Below are 22851 nucleotides of genomic sequence, written 5' to 3' on the forward strand. Positions count from 1 at the left end.
GAAGAATGTGCATTTTTGTAACCAGCAGGGGGCAGTGAAGCTGCAGCTGTGTGCCTATAACATCTGTGTGTGTGTGTGTGTGTGTGTGTGTGTGTGTGTGTGTGTGTGTGTTTGTGCGGGTGTGTGAGGGAGGGAGAGGCTTATTCCCCCTGGTGAGTATTCCCTTCACAGTCTCACTCATGGCCATGTCAGTGTACAACCAGCATTCTGTAGTGACATTTGAAATGAGCCGACCACTGATCATGGCACATGAACACGCTGGATGGTGGAACATATGTATGTGTGTTTGTGTGAGCCCACTCATTTGCATACAGAAGTGGTCAGGGCTCAAGTGTCCCACACTCCAAAGTCCTCATGCAGACTCTGAGACGTGCACAAGTCCCCCAGTGTCTGCATAATTACACACATGTGAATTTAGGACACAGTTCTGCTCTGCACATGGATCCATCCTTCTTGCGTTACCCTAAAAGCTCCAGCTTTGTTAAGTATGTGGATTTGGTTACCTATGTGTATTTATGATGCACTTTTATTTCCTTGATAGCTTTATGGACTAAAAACTTTTATTCTCTCTCACTTACATGCCTACAAACCTGCATGTGACAGAGGGAAAACAGGCTGTGCTGACTGTCATATGTATCTGACAGAGATCTATGAGAGACTATGGAAAGAGTAACCTGTCCTAATTGTTTCCATTGGGTGTGCCCTACTTGACCTCCCACCAATCTTTTGTGTCTGCAATGGGAGGGTAAGCTATCTGTATCATGAGAAACAGCATTGCCTGAGAAAAGTATGAACAGATTCTTTCACTTGCCTTTCGCCTTTCTCTTAATTGTTACACCCCTTTCCTTTCATTATTTTGGGTGCTGCACTGAATCTAATTTTAAAAGCCAACAGATGACCCTAATGTTTGTTCATTCATTTAGTCATTCCAAAATCCATGTCCATTGGCCTAATATTCATTTCTCTCCTCTCCAGTTTTCTAAATGTATGCAGATGAACACTAATAGTCTCCTCTGTATGTGAATGACACGCTAATTAATCAAGCACACCATGCTGGCCAATCCAGTAACGGGCAACAGCTTCCAGCATGCAGCTAGCTGGCAATAACCAGTTTGTACAACCCTGAAGGGCTGTGAGTTCACATGTACAGTATGTGTTTGTGTGTGAAGCAGTTGTTCCTGGATGTAAACGTTGTAATACTACCAGTTTGTGGATTTGTGAGTGCACGTGGGGTTGTGTATGTGCACACATTTAGTGGAAGGTAATGTGTTTATGGCCCCCTGTTGAACTGGTCAGACTCTGCTATGAAGCTATTCATTATGTGGTAGTGTGGTAGAGCTATTATGCAGCCTGGGCTCCCTCTCACATCCAGAGGTTATTGGACTCTTGCCACACATCAAATATGTTCCACTTTTTGGTAAATCTCTCCCTCTCTGTCCTCCCTCTGGTACACCTCATCTTTCATCACATCTTTCTTTTGTTAAAAAATGATGGTCATTGACAAAGATTTGACAAAGAGGTCTTGCACTGTACACACGTATTCCATGATTTCTAGCCTTTCATTACAGCATTGTTTCGTTTGATCAGATATTTGGGAAGAGACTATTAGTATGCACATCCTGTGACGTATTGGAGCCTGCAGTTCCAGGTGATTGCTATTTCGCTGATGGTAAATGTGTGTTATCTAACAGGACTCTGATAATTCTTGCCTCTCTGAATATTTCACAAACATCCAGAAGACAAGGAGCTGTTTTGAATTTTGTTTATCCTGTTGATTGAATTTTGCAGCTTGGTGGCTGTGTATACATAAACACATGCACACACTAGTGCACAAGCTCAAACACAAACTAAGAAGACTTCTCATTAATTTCTTTGCAGGGAGAGAGGGATGAAGGTTGTGAAGAGTGGAGAAGTGGAGAAGGATTGATGGGAAGCAGGGAGGTACAGGCAAGGTGATTAAAAACTCAAGCTACAGATGTTTCTGGAACACTTCAAAGTGGCGCTCCTTCCAGTGCCGGCGCTGGGCATGATGCATTATTGAGATGGTGCCCACCTGGCTTCTGGCGCTGACATCACATGCCCGGTCCACCTGGCACCATACAGTCACGTGGGTGACACTTTAGGTCACACCTCCCCGCACAAATCCAGCCCCCAGTGTGATGAAGGGCATCAAGGGAAACGGCACACATGCTCAACACAGACCTCAAAGGCACTAAACTGGGGCAAGCGCAGTTTGTAAACTTAGCTTCATGAATGAAAAGTGAGGAGGCAGGAAATGTTGTTCTGTAGCATTGTAAAGCATTTCCTCTCCCACTTTGCTTGTATATTGAGTAAGACGTTTCCAGGTGTGAACATTTCTCTCTTACCTTCAGGACTTATGGCTTTAATAGAGTTGTATTTCCTCACTTGGCTTGTAATGGCCTGTTTAAAATTTGTAGCACAGCATAGTTGTGTAATGTTTAAGCAATACTGTGTTTTGTCTTGCGAGCAGAGGGAAGATGAATGGAGATTAAATGATGCACTACAATAATATATTAGGAATATTAAGAGGAAATATCTTTGGCTGTGAAGTAGCCTATAGTGGTGTTATTTCTGCTTAATATTTCAGCCGCTCCCCCAACCTTGTATTCTGTCAAAGAATATTTAGAGGTCACATAGCGTGTTTGTGTGTGTGTGTGTGTGTGTGCATGAATATCTGTGTGTGTTTCTCCTGCATGTGTCCCCTGACACCTGTACTCTCTGAGGGTGTGAGGAGTAGACAGAGGCCGTAGCCACAGTCACAGGTCTCAGATCAGTGGGGTGTGAAATGAATCAGAGGGCCAACACACTCTCCCCCTGCTGTACACACACACACACACACACACCCACCACACACACACACACACACACACACACAATCACTGTGCGGTTGTGTTTGTGTGAAGAAGAACATTGAGAAATCACACAGAAAAAGAAAGACGAGGGGACAGAGACAAGAAACCCTCCTACACTGTTGTTCAGTTCTTTGCCGCAATTATAACATCTCAGTAAATAAAGTCAGTATATGTATTTGTGAATGTTGTTACACTTTCTGGTGAGAGATGGTGTTTGGAATAATGGTGGTTTAGCTTCAGCAGTTCACTTTAGCTCCGTCTTTAAAGTCCCCAAGGCTGGATTACCAGCTGGACAAAGCGGGCAGCTGCCCCGCCACTCCAGACCCCCAGGGGCTCCAAAAGCACCAGGTTCACTGCATGTCAATTGCTTTTGGTAAATTGATTAATTTCAAATTTATTAGAGAATTTGCACAAATAAAGTACAGGGACCCCGTGTCAAAATCTAGCTAAATGGGCTTTATTATTTTAAATCCCCTAAAGTGCTCACATTATGTATATTCATACATAAAGTTGTGTTCGAATGACAACAAATTACTATAAATTAAGTGTTATTCCAGCACAGGAGGTGATTGCTTTGGACTTTATGGGAATTTGCAGGCAATCAGGTACACTTAAGGGCAGTAGATGGGGTGACATTGGAGATTTGGCTTGCAGAACACAAAAGAAAAAGGTAAAACACAAAAACCTCAAAAATATGTTTTGTTTATTGTTACTTTATACTACATATATGATCATCATGGTTTCTGGATTTTCTAATGAGGGAGAAGGAGTAGATCCCATTTTAATAATTTTTAACAAGGTAACTTTGTTCACACATTAGCCATAATTTAGAGATGGATACTTTTTATAGCCTGTCTTGAAGATGATCTTCAACAAAAGATGTTAACAGCTGGTTGACAACAGAAATAACAAAAATCTTTTGTGTTTTCAAAAAGTCCTTAATTGATCTTTCACCCTCAAGAAGAGCCAGTCGTCATGTTCTAGGTTGTGTTCCTGTGTCCTCCATTTTGCTCTAAAATAATTACATTACAAGTTAAATGAGTTTATGTGGGTTTAAACTCTCTTGACCGCAACCTGCAACTTTTCTGGAAAAAGCAAAAATGCTCCAGCAACAAGAAATTGGGCGGCAGCGCATAGGGTTTTCGGCTCTCTGGTTGGCTGTATCTGCTGTCAATCATCTCCGACGGCTCCGCAGCACCTCCCACAGACGCACAGCGGCAGCGCAGCGTCCACCGACAATGATATTCAAGGCACTTGCGGCTCGTCTGCAGCGATAGGAGAAAAGAGGAGAGAAAGAGACAACCTCACCTCCTCAAAAAGCGAGTGAGGTAAGGAAAAAGAGCCAGAAAGCGACAGAGAAAGAGCGAGAGGAAGAGAAGAGGCTGTGGAGCTGGAGCTGAACAGCGCCTTGGACCTCCAGCGAGGAGTGCTTAATTGTCTACGCTTTATTGTAAAGTGTCTAATTTTCACACAGATTCGACATGTCATCGTCCGGTAAAGACAACAGTGGTGCCCAACATGCCAATTATGTGGGACCTTACCGTTTGGAGAAGACGCTCGGGAAAGGACAGACAGGTTAGTTGGGACAGCTTGCTCACTGCATCCCCTTTAATTGCACAATTTATTTTCGGAGCGCTCCGCAGCGAGTTGAAATTTGGCCGGCTGGGTGTCTGCAGGTGATAAATAACTAAGCGCTTAGTTACAAACACCTGCCGAGCCTCGTGGGGAATTTCGGAGGTTGTTGTTTCTCCGATGAGCTGACATAATCGTTGTTCACACAGTGGGACGAGTAGGGATTTAGATGATGTTGCTTTATATTGGTTTGTTGGTTGTGCGTTGGCGTTGGACTGTGTGTGTGTGTGTGTGTGTATCCAGGAGCAGAGCAACGTGGAAACCTTCCAACACCAAAAACGATGACAGGGTGATGGGTTATGAAAATGAACTTTTTGCGTGCGTGTGTGTGTGTGTCCTGTGATTGGAGCACACCGCGTTAATCCCGATTTGCCTGATACATTGATCTATTCTTAGTCCGCAGGCAGGCAGGCAGGCAAGGAGGCAGGCAAGGAGGCTGGCGTTTCTCCTATAGGCTCTGACTGTGATACGTGGGTTTCCTCCGATGTGGAGTAGAGGGTCCCACCTTGACAGATTACACCATGAGCTGCTCACAGAACTGGGAAATAAGAGCTACACTGATCTGTATTCATACACCCCAGCGGATGTAACTGGGCTTTTTGAATAATGAGCACATGTTTTAGCTCAGCATAGACAGCAATGACACTGCAGTTTGTTGAAGTTGCATATAGTAGCACATGTTGGCTACAGTTAATAGCAAAAGAGGACTTAATTCTTTAATATTTCATGCTATTTTAGGTGATGCTTGACTGTTATTGTAGGTAAGGCTTGCTTGTGTATGAGTACTGTGTATGAGTACTGTATGGTAGTTCAGCCCTGTTGTCAGCATTGGTGACTGTACAGTGAAAATGCGGTCAACTACATGCAGCCAGTGGAGCCATGCGAAAGGAGAGGCTGGCGCAGCCCTGTGTAGGCAAAGATGGCAAGAGTGATGCAGCATGCTCTGTAAGCTCACCACCCCTAAAGAGGGACAGAGAGAGGGAGAGAGTCAAAGACTTTTCCTCTCCTCTCCACTCCTCTCCTCTCTGCTGAGAGATTTTCCTCCCATCTGTTGTCTAAAACGGCTACAATAGGCGTTACTTCCCCTACCCAGTCCAGCTGGTCATGCTGAGCAGCCGTGTGTGTGTGTGTGTGTGTGTGTGTGTGTTTTTGTGTTCTGTCAGACAGTATGCTTTCTTGAAATATTCTCCTGGTCACTTCATTCACCTGGCGAGTCCCCGGTGTTCATTAATGGAGTTTGTCTCTTTGCCTTCCCATGGTGTTGGCACTGGTAGACTCTGGTGCCCCCATGTTTGAAAAAATGCTCCAAAAGTGTCTGTATGGTATGAAATGTGCAAGTAAACGTGGTAAATTGCCCTGTAGGCAGCCCATCCAGTGGCGAAAACGTGATGCAGTTCACTAATGAGTGGCCTTAAAATGTAGAAAATGCCCATTAAGTGCCATTTAGGTTGCCCTACATGCTAGAAAAGGGTTTGGAATTGTTTCACCATGAATGCATCACAACTTTCTGTGCACTTGTGCCTCACCACATGCAGCCTTTTAATTTTTCTCGCTCCTGCCCTACAGACTCTGCCCCCCTCTTTGACTGTAGGACATTACAGGGCATTTTAAATACATACACAAGTCCCTCATTCATTTGAAATTGCTGCATCCATAGTCAGTGTAGCTCTTGCATTCTCTCTATATCTGCAATGTGATGACTGATCTAGCGATGGAAATTACTGTTGTAGGCTATGTTCCAGTTGGTTTGTTCATTACAGATTAATAACAAATGCAGCATTAAAACACCTTGACTAGTCTCCTGTTTTCCTGCTACTCATATTTAATCATTTGTGTTCACAGGAGGATCTCTCACAGCCAGAGTCGTCTTACTTTCAGTGTCTAATGGCTGTTTTTGGTGGTATAGAGGTGGCACTGCGGTCTGCTGAGTAAAGACATTTAATAATACGGTTTCTCTGAGATCATCCACGGCTGAGGATGTGTTTATGTGAGTGTTGAGGCAGATTTAGATGCGTTTTCTTGCCAGCCTCCGATGTCAGACCCATGGAAGCGCAGTAAGTCACAGGTCAGTGTGGACCATGACTCGGCTCGCATGTCAAACCAATTTGACTTTCAATTGGGAGAATTTTAACGATTTTTCACTTAGACAGAAAATTCTAATTAAATGATGTACTGTATATTCGTCTTGAATGCTTTTGGCTTGGGTTTTTCCAATTACATTTTCATGTTTCAAATGTGCAGCCATAGCTGCTCAGCTCAGCATTGTGTGTGTGTGCGTGTGTGTGTGTTCAGTGTTAGAAAAATAATTTGGTTACTGGCGTCTGTGTAGCTAGTCCATGCCAAACCTATTTTAGATTAATGACAGTGCATAATATTCCATTCGCCCATTAACTATTCGTTAATCCTTCAGATTTCTTTCCCAGGCCCCACAGAAAGGGTTGGCCTAGCAACTGTGAGCACCCAATGGGCTGGGCTCGATCATGAGTGGCAGCTGGGACCGTCCAGTGGGCTATATCCCCTGTGAGCTTTACCAGGCTGCGGTTGGCTGGTATTATTAGAGGGGAGAAAGTGGAAGGCCTCTGGTTGATCTGGCTGTCCTGCTCAGAGGAGTGGTGCTGTTCCGTGTTCATTAAGTGATTAGTCCTTGTCCTGAGACACACACACACACACACACACACACACACACACACACACACACACACACACACGGCCACCACATTGGTTCTGGCTTCCTGATCTAATCCCCTACACAGCCAAAGTCTCCTCGGCTCTCACTCACGCACTCACGTGGCCCAAAGGTAGCATTGGCTGGCACACTCAAGCTAAGCAACTTACTGTGGATGTTGAAATGCATAGGACAGTTCTGCAACAATGTTACATGCACAGTGCAAACAGTAGGATGCACGTCTTTACAGTTTTTTCTACTCAGAACAGATTGAGAAAGTATTTGTTCAATGTACACCAGGCCTGTCTGTCAGTCTCTGATATGACCCATATCTCTCTTCACATCTGCAGATCATGTGCACGATTCTGTCTTTGTCAGGTGGTCATTGGGCCTGATTTGAGTGTATAGATATGGAGTGCCTGCATGGCTGGCTACTGATTGAGGCTAAACCCACAGAAGCATGGAGACCATTTTCAAGCCAAAGACAGAGTTATTGTGCTTGAATGGCGGAACCTGGCCAGGGCACTGTGTCTGTGAAATGGTATAGGTCCTGTACTGAGTAGGTATCTGGATGTGAACTGTGTCAACAGTTTTCCTCATAACTCTTACACTGTATCTCTGCACAATTGCCAATCAACTTATTTTTTTCACACTGAACACTGAATTAGCCCCATGTTTAGTCTCTCATGTTGGATGATGTTCTGTATTAGCCTCATGAGCCTCTAATCAATGTCACAGTGCAATGCATTATTCAAATTTAGAACTCCCTTTGAATGTTTCAATGGGTTTGGAGTAACAGGTTTGGAGGAACAGCCTTCTTGTATTTCAGAATCTTAAAGCTTTGTTTGACAAAGCTGGAGATTGTGGATTTGTGTTTTTGCCAGTGCAATGACTTAAGATGGGCTGAAACACTGCTGTGTTCCACTAATGCATCAGAAAACACTGCCGTGCTTTGCCTTTACTTTACGTTCCTGAAGGCTGTTGATTAGTGGAATAGTGGCCCATTGTCTTGAAAATACCTCCTGTTAATCTAGTGTAAGTCCCTGTTTTTTTGCAAGACTTGGATATTGACAGGCTAAGAGTTGGAGGTTGATGTGTAGGCTCCTTGATTCATTGATTGACGTTTAGAGAGTGAAATCATCTGTGCTTCAGGGTCTTTCATATTGACTGTTCATCTGACAAAAAACTGCCTGTGATGTTGTGTCTCGCTCTGTCTTTCACTATGTAGCTCACTATGTTTCTGTCTTTCTGCTGGAGAGTTTTTGTTCTGGGTTCACCTGGCTTACAAGGCATTTAAGCTGTTTTTGTTGTCCATGTCAGCAAAGAGTTAGCCAGTTTGTAGCTCTTACTGTGGGGTTCACTGTTTCAGCGTTTGGCTGCATTTGTGTGACTGTGTACGAAAGAGTGAAAGACAAACTCTCATTTGTCTTTCTTTTCATATATTTACACATGCACTCATTAACGAGACTGTTCTGGGAGTCTGGTGCATTGCACGGTCACGAAAACTGCTATTTGACGTTGATTGATAGCTGGTGAACCGGGGGTGGTGGATTCAGATCAATGGGCACTCCCAAAGATTTCCTGTCTGGTGGAAGAAATCCATACTGTTACACAGCACATGATATTCCTGATGATGACAAGTGAGGAGGGAATGCTCAGTCATTGATGTCAATGGAAAACCACTTGGCAAATCCACAGAAACTAGATGCATCTGTGTGCTCGTGTGTGTGTGTGTGTGTGTTGCTTGTGACCAGTGCAGGTGCTCGAACTCTGTCTGACCTGTAGCCCCTTGCTGTTAAAATAATCTTGATGCCCATGTTGAGCTCAAACACAGGTGTCTATCTCCCCTGTGTTTGCAAGATTACCCAGAAAAAGTTGGCAGCTTTGACCTAAAATTGGTGAGCAAGGGGAATAAATGAAAGGCTGCGATGATAGACCCATGTTTCAGTGGGCCTGTTCAGAGATTCAAGAGAGAAACCCTGACCCAATGGCTGGAGTGTGTTGCTCCCAGCTGGGTAGCGCCCTGTGTTAGCAAGCTGGATCAGAGCTGTAGAACCAAGCCTGCATGGTCTCAGCTGTTGGCTCCCTGAGCCCTCAAATGTATCCTAAATGGTGGAAGTATGTCTGTGCCTCAGCTGATACATACTGTAGCACTTCTGAAATATACCGTCAACTGTGTATACATGTGTGTGGGAGCACTGTTGCATCAGAGTTTCATTTCTGGACAATACATGCACACACACAGAAACTCTTAAGTAAATGGAACCGGGACATAGCCTGCTGTCTTTTCACTGTCTGTGACTTTGACTGCGGTTATATAATGATGATGGTCTCTGTCATTTAGTGCTCCTCTCCTCTCATCCGACTCACTCCATCTCTCTCCCTCCCTGTCCCGCTTCCCCTGGCCAGTCAAGATTCATACAGGGATTCAGCCATGTGGTAAATCAGACAAGACCTCTGTGGAATTGTATCGATTGGGAGGAATGTATGTAGCCAACGATTTTCAGAGATTAATGATGAGGAAAGAGGTGGAGAACTGGGGGGGAGGAGAGAGAAGGACGAACGCGAGGAGGAGGAGTAGAAGGAAAAAAAAAAAAACACCTTGAACTGAGACAGCACGAAGCTGTCTTGAACGTTCTGAATGCAGTGGAGGTTATTAATTAAGGCAAAGTATTGATCATTCTCTTCATTATTCTCCCCTCCTCCCTGATTTTCATCTCTCTATTGCTGACCCCCAGAGAAGAAAAGGGCTCAATCTTTAGATTCTGAGGTCAGTGAATAAGTGAAGGATTGCTGGATTGCTCTGTGGGAAATCATGAATGAGTGTGTGTATTTGTGTGTATTTCTTGGAAAGGCTCCATTGCATCCTATTTGGGTTTCAGTCCCACCATCCACTGCCAGTGTTTCTCTGCCATGTTACGTATATAGTGTGAAGAATCAGGTTAGGTGGACATGGTTCCGGGGTCCATTTTCTCTCATTTATACCAAGACACTCTACACACACATCTGTGCTCATACAAGCACAATGTTTTTCTCTCACTCTGCCAATTTCTTTATTGCCCGGCTCGGCTGCTGTGTTTCGTGTAATGTGTCATCGCCTCGTGCTATTTAGAAATTCATTGTGCTAGTTTTCCAGCAAAGCAGAGAGATTTCAAGCAGAAACACACCATTGCTCTTTTCACCGGTGCTCCAAGTTGTTACATTTATACACTGTTACTTCAATAAAATATGTGTGTTGATTTGCTCTGCTGTACCAGCCCCAGTCTTGATGCTGCCAAGCTTTCAGCTGGTCATGAAGTCAGCTGCCACATCTTTTGGCCTTTGCCAACATGGGGCATTTAAGACATACAGTATATTACATGTCTATGCACACAGCAGTAGGCTTAATCAGCCTGTTTCTCTCTCTCCTCCCTCACCCAGCTCAGATTAACCCTTGCTGAGCCGCCTGTCTGGCTCTGACTGTGAGAACACTGAGTTGGTTGCCAATGTTGGTTGTCTGGTTGTCATGGTTTCCCTTATTCTTGTTGGTTCCCAGTCTGCCCTCTTGAAGAAAGAAAGGGAATGCTCTCTCTCTCTCTCCCTCTCTTGCTCTTTAAGTGGCTGCAATCTAAAGTTAACATCATCCTATAGATGCAAGTTTGTCTTTATCTGAATTATTTAAATGTGACTGTGGCAATGAGTATGTGATTGAATGTATGACTGAATGTATTTTCACATGTGCGCTGCATGTGTATGTCATGTGCATGCTTGTGCAGGCCGTGTGCTTGTGCGTGTGCTCAGACATACGGTCATGGATCAGACAGGCTTGCTCTGCTCTGTGCTCTGCGCTGTGTGCTGTGTTCCCATTTAAATCTGGGAGATTAGCACATGTGGGGAGCCTCGGCTTTAGTTGCTGTCAGCTCAGCTAGCCTTGGCAGGCTGTCCTCAGATCAGGGGGGAAGCTCTGTGCTCATCCCCCCATTGCTGTCTGCCCTGCTGTACCTTATCCATTAACAAATAGATGGGTGGGCCAGTGACCTTGACTTTGGTACAGTTTTCTAAATGCCGCAGCACACACTTATAGAATTCACACAGCAGGGGTTGTCATAGACCTGCCTTAAAATATAACATTTAAATAAGAAAGTTACAATATGGTAAATAAAGATTTTTTTCTTTTTCATTTTGTCCAAAAAATTCATTTTAGTACTTAAACTGTGACAGTGGCTAATATTACCTGTAAGATATGCCTATTTTTTTCAATTATAAAATATAATCATAAAATTTTAGGATAACATTTTGAGAATGTTCCTGTTTCAACTGTTTTTAAATTGAATACTCATTCACATAGACAAGATAAAATCAAGTGTACTTTATTTTCATTTTTAATGTTTAGTATTAAAGTATAGAAGTTGCTTAAATTTACATATTTAACCAAATTAGCCATTTCACTTGGGATGTCTTGCCATTAAGAAAATATCAGTGTCTCAGTTTTGCTTACTGAAGTATTATTGCATTTCCAGTGTGAATACAGTGAATAAGTGACTTTTAAATTTCACAAAACAGTGCCTTTGCTTCGGCATACCTGCTCCTGTCAAATCCCCTTGGACTGTTTTCCAAGAAAAAGTACATGAATGAAAATGTGTGCTCATTTACTGTGTACAGCGCATCCCAGATGGAAGGGGCAGGGTAATTGTGATGCATTCAGAGTTTTCACTGCCACTTGCTATGTTGTCAGCACTTTGGGCTATGAGGCACAATGTCGCCCATGCCTGAAACACCTGAGATGTGGCTTGGCATGTGAAGTGAAGCAGACAGCCCTCAATGAGATTAGGTTAGATGAGCATGACTGGTCACAAACCAACAACCTGTGCTGGCTGCTTGTCTCTGTGGCACCGACTTCTGATACTTGGCCAGACTAAAGAGAATTAGCACTATGTTAGCCAGTTCGACTTCTTTTATCTCAGCTGGGAACATCAAGGAGTCTGTTATTCATGGTTAGAGGAAGGAGGGTGGGCTCAGTTGGCCATTCTGACGAGTTGGAGTGGTGTAGCCAGTTTACAGAAAAACCACCTGGATCACAGGTGTCACTGCATCAGTGGTCCAGCCAACACAAACTGTTTCTTCTGTTTGCTTTTCCTGTATTGCCACTTCATCAGAGAATGGGTCAGTGCTTTGAGTCTGCTGCCAGGTCAAGTCCTCTGTCACGACTATGTATTAGGATGAAATGCGATCACAGGAAGATGTCATACATGAGAGAGTGAGTCTGGTTTGAGTCTTTGTGTTTTTCCCCCATCTGGCCTGAATTGTAGGTTCAGCCTGTACTACTTTCCTCCAGATCTCTGGCCTTGTAGTGCTGTACTGGTTTGTGAAATTATTGCTGCATAAATCTTTTAATACGGGCAGCACGGTCTCCCATTTGGATTTTGCCCTATTTCTATTGTCGGTTCACCAACAAGCTTTTAGCTTTCTCCCTGTGTTGTGATGTAACCCCTTTTAATAGGAGGCTGCAGTATACTCAGAGTAACCCTATAAACACCTAAAGATCAGCTGCCGGATTCATAATCTATGATGCATCACCAAACTATTTCCACTTTACTGCATGTTCTATATGCTTTCATGTGACCTGACCAATAATCTTACACCAGTTCTTCTGTCATGGTTTATAAAAACAGGCTCTACAGTCTGAAACTAATGATATGTTTGGTCTTCCTTTCAATAGGCAAAAAATCTTAGTCAGTAAATCCAATTCTATACTGCAGTGAGGTTATGGCCTTTTTCAATCCAGCTGGAGTACTCTGCTTTTTTCCATCTTGTGTTCCTTCTTTCTTCATAACTTGTGTTTTCCAGTCTTGGCGTCATTTCTTATGTCTCGCTCTCTTTTTTTGCACTCAATACTGACTAATGGAACAGTTGATGGAGTGATTAAGGAAAAGAGTGATGAAGTAGGGGAAGGTTTCATCTCTTTATCCCAGATGGTTGACTTCTTTTTATTCATCACTAAAAGCTGCTTATTTCTGAGGTGGCTGCTGTGTTTTGCGCTGTTGTGTGTTTGTGTGTGTACTTGTGTTTTAGTGTGCACCACGTGCTCCTGTTTTATGGGCTCTGTGCCGATACATAACAGCGTCTGAGAGCTGTAGCTCATGGGACGTGGATGAACATGAGACAGACAGAGAGGGGCTCACAACAGGAGACAGCCTCTGAGTGAGAAAAAGTGTCACAGCAATAAAGCCACTCAGGGTCAGTGCCTGTATAATCATTCAAATCCAGAACACAGATGCGCGCGCACACACGCATACAAACACAGACACAGGAATGTGCTGTTCAGTGGATGATTTTAGTTTCTACAGGAATCCCAGCTCTCCCGGTGACTGCAGCAGAGCTTTGACGTCATCACTGGAGGAAAGGCAGCCACAGCAGGAACAACTGCTCATAGCATGGAGCCTGAGGACACACTCACACACACACACACACACACACACACACACACACACACACACACACACATACACACACACACGCCTTTAGGAAATTTAGGCATTTTGCTCCTTTACTCTTTAATCCCGTCCTCTGTTTAACCTCACAAGAGTTTACATGTCAGTGCAGGCACTTTGCAAAGTCAGTCTATACAAAACCTAATTGATGTAGCTGATGTAGTGACTTGCACATTTTATAGTCTCCGCGCTTTGACATGAAGAGTCAGTAGCCATAGCAACACGGAGACACATTTTCATGTGCAAGAGTAAGTTGTTATTTTGGTTGGTCAGCTGTTGTCCTCAGTATTGTTTTGATGTATTATAGTTTGTATAATGAGATCTTGAATGTGAGCCAACAGTGTCCATGTCCATTTGTCGGTGTCAATGTCTCTGCATACACAAGCCTGTGTGGGTTTGAGAAAAACTGACGACATATGCAGCCCTGTGCGTGTTTCACTGCGTGAGTCATGTGAATGTATTATTATGATCATTATGACCGTTAGCTTTCTCTTTGTGTAATGCACTCTCCACCTGTTTGCTTTGTTGGACATACAGTAGCAACTTCCTCTGGGTTTATTTTAAAAAGTAGTCCTGAGTTTATTCACTGCATCTTTTCATGTTTTTTGGGAGGGAAATTTCATCTGAATGCTTCTCTCAAGAAGATATGGTCATGGTGCCGGGAAACATTTAGACCACAACATACAGACCACATCACTCAAACAAATAGTAATGGCATTGTTTTAGTTTGTGAGTTGAGGATGACACCCCACCTCACTCATTCAATAGTTGATGAAACTGACTTCCTGCCTTTTAAATGAAGAATTTATTTGAATTTATTACAACAAATGTCAATAGTACACTGTGCATAGACTGTTTTGATAGCACAGGGAAGACTGAAAGGAACATATGGCATAATGGCTGCTATTCCATCTGTAACAAAGCAGATATAATAGCAGAACTACTTCCCATTGTATGCATCTAATCTCAGAATTTGATTATTATGGTTAGCTTAATACAGCAAAATCTACTCCCCTTTTTCTATTTCTGTTTCTGTATCCATGAACCCTCTTCTTCCTGCTCCCACGTTCCTCAGTTCGTGCCTAGGGTATGCCCCTGCTGCCTGCAGGCCTGGTACTGCCATTCTGCTCAGGTAGGGCTTATTTCATACATGATGTGATCTCACTGGCAGCGGTTCAGGGCTGGACAAGCCATAATGTTGTGGGACTGCACAATAGCGGAAGGAATCCAATTAAATCTTAACATGTACTCCCTTAAGGTATATACTTGACAAGCTGTAGAGACGCAAGGGCATGGCACACACAGCATGTACGTACATTCATTCAGTTTCACGCACCCACATTCACACAGATTCACAAGCAAGTATGAATGTGAAAAAAATACACCTTATACAATACAGTGGACATTCATACACATATACTATAGTGGCTATGGGTTTATCTGCAGCGCTTATTTTTTTAATACCACAGTTACTATGAGCCTTGTATCGTGCATGAATTGCAAACAGATTGCCCCCCCTCTCAAAAGAAAAGCATTTGCAGCAAATAACACACATAACCATTAGTGAGTATTTGTGTAAATGGTCTAATTTAAATAGCATAGTATGTCTAATGGAAGAAGTATGTCCTGTGTCGGCTTTATGGGCCAGAGATGGTGACTGCTTTGTAAAGACTGATTTGAGCAGAATGCATCATCACACTTTATGTAAGCAAACCACAGGGGAAGATGGTAATAGTAATTGGACATTGATATAAGTAAAAAGCATGTATTATGTGTCTTTTTACATGATGGTTGTTGTTGTTTTCATGTTGGGAAGTTCATTTTTCCTTGGTCTGAAATAAGGTAAATGGAAATAAATTGAATAGAATGTGCAGCTCACGTTGCCATTCCTCCTGCTAATGGGAAATTTAGAGGGATGAAAAATAAAGACCTTCTTCCAAAAGTTTAGTTGGACTGAGTTGATGCCTCGTGTTCTGACCTGGAAATGGGGAACATTTGGTGTTGTTGGCTCACGTTTCTAATGCCCTTAAGTTTGTGATTGTGTCTGTACGACTTGAGCTGATTAGACTTGCATGGGACCTGAATTCATTACTCTGTCTTTGCCTGTATCATTATACTTCAACCTCTTATATATCACTCCTTAATGAGACTTTATGAAATATTCAAACTTTTACCTGGAGGAGGTTGTGTGTGTGTGTGTGTGTGTGTGTTCCCAGCTCTGTATTCTCCCTTGACAGACAGACACAGGAATACATTTACACGCAACCGCAGACAGACATGATTTGAAATGGCATAATATGTGTTATTCCAGAAATTACCAACCCAGCTGATGATGAGTCCAGACTAGATCAGGCTCAATAAAGCCAGAGAGAGATGTGCTTAATGGCTGGGTTTGTGTTAGCCCTACTGTGGGCCTCCTCTCTTCTTATATTATTCCCGCTCTCCCTCTTTCTTTCCATGTCTGTCTCTCCCTAAGCACCACACTAAATCAAGCAGACCTTTTAATTAAAAGACACATTTTCTCTGCCCTAAACACACTATAAATAGGCCGAGCCTCCCATGGACACAAACACAAATGCACACACAAAAAACACAGTCGGCTCCTTTTCTAAAACATATACTGTAGAATGTATGTCAAACTAATGCAATGAAAGGAGAGCTGAACTTTGAAAGCCACCTTATTCATCATGTCTTTAGTTCTCCCACTCCAGGAGAGTAGTTAATATACCCCCCTTGTCTTGTTTGACTTTAGGAAAAGACCCTCTGTCCTGCCATTGCCCCCTTTTGAAGAGCCCTTTAATGAAGTACTCTTGTTCCCTGTGAATTATACTGTAGCGGTTTCTGTGTCACGTAGGAAAAGTCCCATATACAAAGAGATGAGTATCGAGAGCTCACAGAGGCCCTCTCCTGGGGCGGCGGGATGTGTCCAGACTACGGAGTGATTCATTTAGCGAGTCCCAGGACTCACATCAGACCTTCTGGTTCACATGGTGGCTCTCTGCCCTAGGTGACCCTTGTCTTTACATGCGCCTCACACACATGGCGGTCTCTGATGTCTTACGGAGAGGCTAAGAGTGGTCGGTGGAGAGGGGAGAAGGGTCCTCTATCTCTCTGGTGATATATAAGCAGTCCTGATTACTGATCTCCCTTCTGGCGCTTTAACAGTTTAATGGCTAAAGCAAACGAATGGTACTCTTTAGGACAGCTTCTAGGCAGCTTGTGTTTTTAATGTTATTTGAATGTGTTTTAAATGTATTTAACTATGAAAAGGAGGGGGTTGTATTAGCTTGGATGTCAGTTTGTGTACAGTGACTATTTTTTGTAACCTCAAACACAGAGGTTGCATTGCACCCAAGGCCACCTTGCAGCCCTTTAAAAATTGACTCACATACCCGTTCTTGCAGCATTGTGTACATGCATGCAGATGCTTCCTATGCTGGGTTAATTAAGACCAGATAATTCATTGCGAGGGATCTGATAAACTGAATGAAGCTGCTTTGGATGTAATACTGTTTTCTTATCACCCTCAGATGAGCCAAACACACATGCACAATGCTCCTTAATGACTTCAGCGGCACAGAGAGAGTACATCACATGAATATAGACATTTACCACTTTTTGTTTTCAAATATCTGCCAGTGCATATATGCACGTGTATCAGTGTTAGTCTGTATGTGTGATTAATCTCTGAGGGCCAGAGGTGATGGGGTCAAAGTGGAGGTGCCTACGGAGCTAATGACAGTGATTTAAGCATAGGGTTGGAGGGGCTTAACCTTCATCAGGTTCACTCTTTAAACATGCTGTCCCCCTCAGGACATTAGTAACCTTATCAGTGATTAGAAGATGAACAGAGCACTGCTGAGAAAAACCAGTGGACATTTTCCATCTGAAATGGATGCTGTAAAAGCTGGACCTACAGTAGGAACCAATTTTCTTCTCCTCTTCTCTGTCCTGGAATCTGTGTCCACGATAATGGCTTGATAATTTTGTGAGTGCAATGAAGAGTGACTTTGTTGTGTTTCACACAGTACCATATAGTAACCTTTCACATGCTGTTGTCTTAAGAAAATAGAGGTCTTTTGTATGTGTTAGGTTATTTTTTTAATGAGTGTATGTGAAATAAAGTGTGTTTATAATACAGTAGCCCTCTCCCAAAGGATAGCTCTTCATTCATTTTAAACTTGCACAGCTAGTTATTTAAAAAGTCCAATATGTGGCTATTAGCAAAAGCATTAGGTGATGGATCGCCTCATTTAGCTGCGCAGTGCTTTGAAGGGCAAGTCTAAATGTGCCTTAAAGCCTCAGTTGGATCGTTACTGCTTGAAACAGCCATGTTTGATTTTATATATTTCGCTTTTAATAAATGAGCCTTTGCCATTTCGCAAGGCTGTTATTAAATTTTATAACCTTAACCTAAAAAAATTGTGTCTAGTGGCACATGACAATAGCTGGCTTGTCCACAATAGAAAAGGAAAATCTTATGTTTGCATTTTTTGACAGAAGCAATATTTAACTTCCAAAGTAATTCAAATGTTAATCATTTGGATGAGTGATTAGTCCAATTATAATAACACAAATAATGGTCTGCGTTTGTATTAGTTCAGCCAGTTAGTAAAAACAAGTTAATTAAGCCAAGCCACATTAGCCTACGAAATATTATTTTATTTGGACATGTAATAGCTTTTAAATTGCCTGACTGCTCACATATTTCCAATCAAAAATTGCAAATGATCCCCATCATATTAAAATCACTGGTAGCCTTGCTTTAATAGGGGTTCCCCAAATTCCCCAAGCCTGTAGTGATATGAGTTAAATCCACATCCTCAGCCTTTTAATGGGTTTTACCAACATCATTCTTTTTCAGGGGTACTTTTTCCTGCCCTGCTCGCTTTCCTTTTTCCATCAGCTTCTTCCTCGCTCCCCTCACCCCTCCTTCATCTTCATGCTCTCCTCCTTTTGTCTGCCTGTCCAACTCTTCCTTCCTGTCCCTAACCTCCCTCGCCACTTTCCCTGTTCCTTTCAGCGTCAACCTGCTATTACTTTCTTCCTTCATCTCTCTGCATTACCCTTTCTCAGCCTAATGGGATCACCGGTGAACATGTCTCCCTCACTGCCTTGGCTCTCTCCACGATATCCTCACTTATCGCTGTGAAGTTAATGAAATGGAGTACAGGAATGACCCCTTCGATTGCTTCCTTACCTACAGTATCTTCATCCCAACCCCCTCTCTTTCTAAATATATTTTTCCTTGCTGTACCTTCCCCCCTGAATATTTATTCTTGTGACACATGCCTCAAAAGACTAAAATATTATTTTACCCCCCTCTCTCCTGTTTCTGACACTATTCTTCACACACAATCAATAAGCTGTAAATGCATTTCTTCCCTTTCTTCAGTATTGTTGTCTCCCACAAACCTTTTAAAAATTTCTGTATTCTTCAGCTTTACCTAATATTGAAGTGGGAAGGCCGGCATACACATAATGTTGTGTGCTCAGTAAGCACAAACACCTCCTGCCTGCCTACTCCCCTGGCTTTCTTTCTTAATGCTGTCTTTTCTCTCACAGGCAATATTAGGCTTTTACCAGTGACCCAGAGACTTTTTATATAGGTTGTAATGTACAGTGTGAGAGGAGATCTTTGTGTGTGTTTATGTGTGTGTTGTCGTCTCAAACCTCTCTACCTGTCAGAAATGTCACACATGGCGCTTGTGTGTGAGAAAGAGTTTTCTCAGTTTGACTGGTCTCTCAGTACAATGCAGAAATGCTCCCTCTAGCCTTGGTCATGGGTTAGTCAATAAGAAAAATACCTTTGTGCTTTGGAGAAATGATCTGTCACAACGACACTTTACTGATGCTGAGTGTAGTCACTCACACACACACACACACAAACCGAGCACATGCAAGCACGCCACATGTGCTGGCACACCCGGTGAGTTCAGACAGCATGTCAGCATCTCACAGTGAGCGGCTCCAATCGGGAAAGTGATGCTAAAGTCAGACCCCCCTCTGCTTGTATTCAGTCACCCTCCTATAACCCCACCCACCCTCGCAAACACACATTCAAACAAATGCACGTTAATATATATTCATACTATACTTGCAAGTGCAAGAAGATGTCGTTTTGCAGGAGCACGTGTTGGTGGGAGAGTGGGAGTGCCAGTTATTTATATACCTGTTATTTATGTGTTTTACTGCACCTTTTTGCTTGCGTACCGGGTTGCCCTCACCATGGTAACGAATATACTGAATATCGTTATAGTCATATGACTCCACTTGTAATTGCATTGATGCTTGTTAACACTCTGTCTACTCAAAACTATTTCATTGCCCCTCCTTTTGTCTCTTTCTAAATTTTCTTGATATGACCAATCGGCATACAGGGTTCATCATTTTCCACCAACAGCTATGATCAGAGAGAGACGAGAGACACAGATGGAGAGAAAAGTCCTGTAGAAGAGAGTTAGGTGAGGCTGTTACCGTTGGCTTTGATGATGCTTCTCATTCACTCATCCACTGGAGGCCAAATTACACTGGGGGACTGAGTATAATTGAATGGAATATAATGTCATCAGATGCCCATGAGGGAATGGTGCAGATTTCACAGAAATGTAGAGAAGATCAGACTAAAGGGCTGTAACTGACCATTATTTTTTATTATTCGTTAATCTTTCCAGGGTCGCACCCTGAATCTTTCAATTATTGTTTCGATTTAGTGATAAATCATTTAGTCTGTAAAATGTCAGAAAATGGCCATCAACATATTTACAATGATGAGTGCAGAGAAAATCAGCAAATTGTCACATTTGGGAAGCTGCAACCAACAGAGTCCATAGTGCTGTAATCAGTAAAGTCCACACTGCAAATAAGGTAGATGGGAATGGATATCTATACAGCATGAGAGGGAAGTACAACTGTGATTTTACTATGGGAAAGTAAGTAGAAGGAAATATATGGAAAGAGAGTATACCAGAAAAGAAAAAATAGATGGATAGATAACCCATGAGAAAAAGAGAGGGAATTTATCTACAAAGATTAAATCTCATTCTGGCCTGGTCCTGTGAGATTACCAACTTGCCCACTTGAGAGCTATGAAAACGCAGGCAGATTAGGCACACACGCACCCACATGCACGCACATAAACACACAAACAATATAGTGGATTAGACCTCACTGCTAACCCAAGGGCCAGGGTGAAGCAGATGGCTGCCCTATGTATTTTTACATAACCTTATTGAGAACCAGTACACATGCAAACACAACGCATTTCCCTGGCACACATACAGACTCACAAGCATGGTCACATTGAACTACTACTTTTATTTATACTTTCTCCAGTGTAAGTTTCTGGGTTGCCATATTAGACTTTGAAAAAAACATGTGAGCAATGACTAAAAAAAGAGGATGAGTAGAGTAACAGAGAAGAAATGGAGAAAGAAGACAGACGGACCGTCAAGTAGTGGGTGGGCAGTGGAAAAGTGCCAGGAGGTTGGGAGAAGTGCCAGATAAGCATACATACACACACACACACACACACACACACACACACACACACACTCCCAGTAGGGTGCTGGTGCAAGCCAAGGTGACCTGACTTGGTGATGGGAGGGTCACCATGCCAACGGGGCTGACTGATGTCACCGTGGCAATCTATGTCAGAGGCCACTGAAAGAGAGAAAAGGGGGTGAGGGGCTTTTGTATGTGTGTGTGCTTGTGTGTCATGTGGTGGCAGGACCTGTGTGTGCTGAGGACTCAGGTGGAGTCAGGCCCTCAGAGTACTCACTGACAAGCTGACATTGAGAAAGTCAGTATTGTACAATATGGTGCGGTTGTAGGGCAAGAAACCCATTAACTGTGGTTGGTCTTTGTGCTGCTCTGAGACAGAGATGCATAGGTATACCATACATTTTAAAAGAATAGAACAGGTTTTGGGAGATTCAATGATTAAATTAGCTCTTAATTGGGGAGAACATATCCAAATTATCCACGTTGTTGTAGTGGAAGATACTAAGAGGACTAGCACTTTTGAAAGGAATAGTTTGACATTGTGTGAACCTATTCGCTTTCTGTTGGAGATGAGAGGATTGCTACCACTCATATCTGTCCGTTGCATACAAGGCTACAGCCAGCAGTGTAGCACGTAAATAAAACAGTTAGCCTGGCTCAGTGCAAAGGTAACGTAATCCACCTACCAGCACCTCTAAAGCTAAATAAATCTTGTTTGTTTAATCCAAAAACCAAAGCATAAAACGACACTTTGCTGTTTTGTACAGGTGTATGGTGCTGGACTTTTTCTTAACTTGGAACAGTTGCCAGACAACCATTGGGAACACTGCTTCCAGCCAAGAAATATAACACTAGAAAAACAGAGTATGCATATTTCCCAAAATGCCAAATGATTGCTTTAATACTACCATATTGTCCACTCTAAAAGTAAAATGGTTTTAATTTTAAATAGGCTAATGCAGTTATGTAGCCAGGTTTTATTTACATGAAATATAATAAATAATTTGTTAATCACAGCCCCAGTGGCCGTTTGCAGTCAGTCCTCTATATCCTTTCTCCGCCCACTTCAGCATGTCTGTATTTAAAAAAGTGATTCATTCAGAAATGTCTCTGTCAGCCTTAGTGAGATTCTTTGTCTTGATGTCACCCTGCTGTCTCTTGTATGCCTCATTATTAGCAGCTAGTTAGGGGCTCATAAACTCCTTCCCCTCCTCAGTCCCCTGTCCCTGCTCTTTCAAGGATGAGACTACAGACAACACAGGAAATGAATTACCCACAATGATTCACTGGTTTCTATTACATATTACAGAGACAGACAGATAGACAGAAGGGTGATCTAACCAATCCCTCTGTGTCTTGATGACACAACACTCATTTGTATATTCACACACACATAACACAAAGGAACTCAAGCTTTTAAGCACTCAGATGGGCGTCGTGTTCAGTGTCACTGCCCGAATCTGTAATTTTCACATAACATTGTCACTTTCTCTGAGCTTGTATTCCATCATAGGGAAATACATAACGTCTGTATTTGAAGGATAATATGAAACAGTAAGGTACAGTATGTCCTTTTAGAAGTTACTTTACATTTGTTGCTCTAGGATTTCACATTGGGAAGCTGTAGACTTAAGTGCAGCATTTTAATCTGTAGTGTAGCGCCAAGAGGTGTCAATGGAAATTCAACCATGCTGTGACACAGTGAAGG

At 42.7% G+C, this 22851-nt stretch overlaps 1 protein-coding gene across 4 annotated transcripts in view; it reads left to right on the plus strand.

Moving 5' to 3' along the window:
- Positions 1-4128: 4128 nt before the first annotated feature.
- brsk2a (BR serine/threonine kinase 2a) overlaps positions 4129-22851 on the plus strand; it is a 163635-nt gene continuing 144912 nt past the window's right edge. For 2 of the 4 annotated variants that reach the window (XM_038705513.1, XM_038705511.1), the window contains exon 1: positions 4129-4448. In XM_038705513.1, the coding sequence (XP_038561441.1) occupies positions 4355-4448 (94 nt within the window). In that variant the 5' untranslated portion in view covers positions 4129-4354. The remainder of the gene's footprint in view (positions 4449-22851) is intronic. The other 2 variants (XM_038705514.1, XM_038705515.1) reach the window with 1 other exon arrangement.

Source organism: Micropterus salmoides, unplaced genomic scaffold (assembly GCF_014851395.1).
Source record: "Micropterus salmoides isolate LMB-PRFRI ecotype aquatic unplaced genomic scaffold, ASM1485139v1 Ms_hic_scaffold_8, whole genome shotgun sequence".
In the NCBI taxonomy this organism is placed as follows: domain Eukaryota; kingdom Metazoa; phylum Chordata; class Actinopteri; order Centrarchiformes; family Centrarchidae; genus Micropterus; species Micropterus salmoides.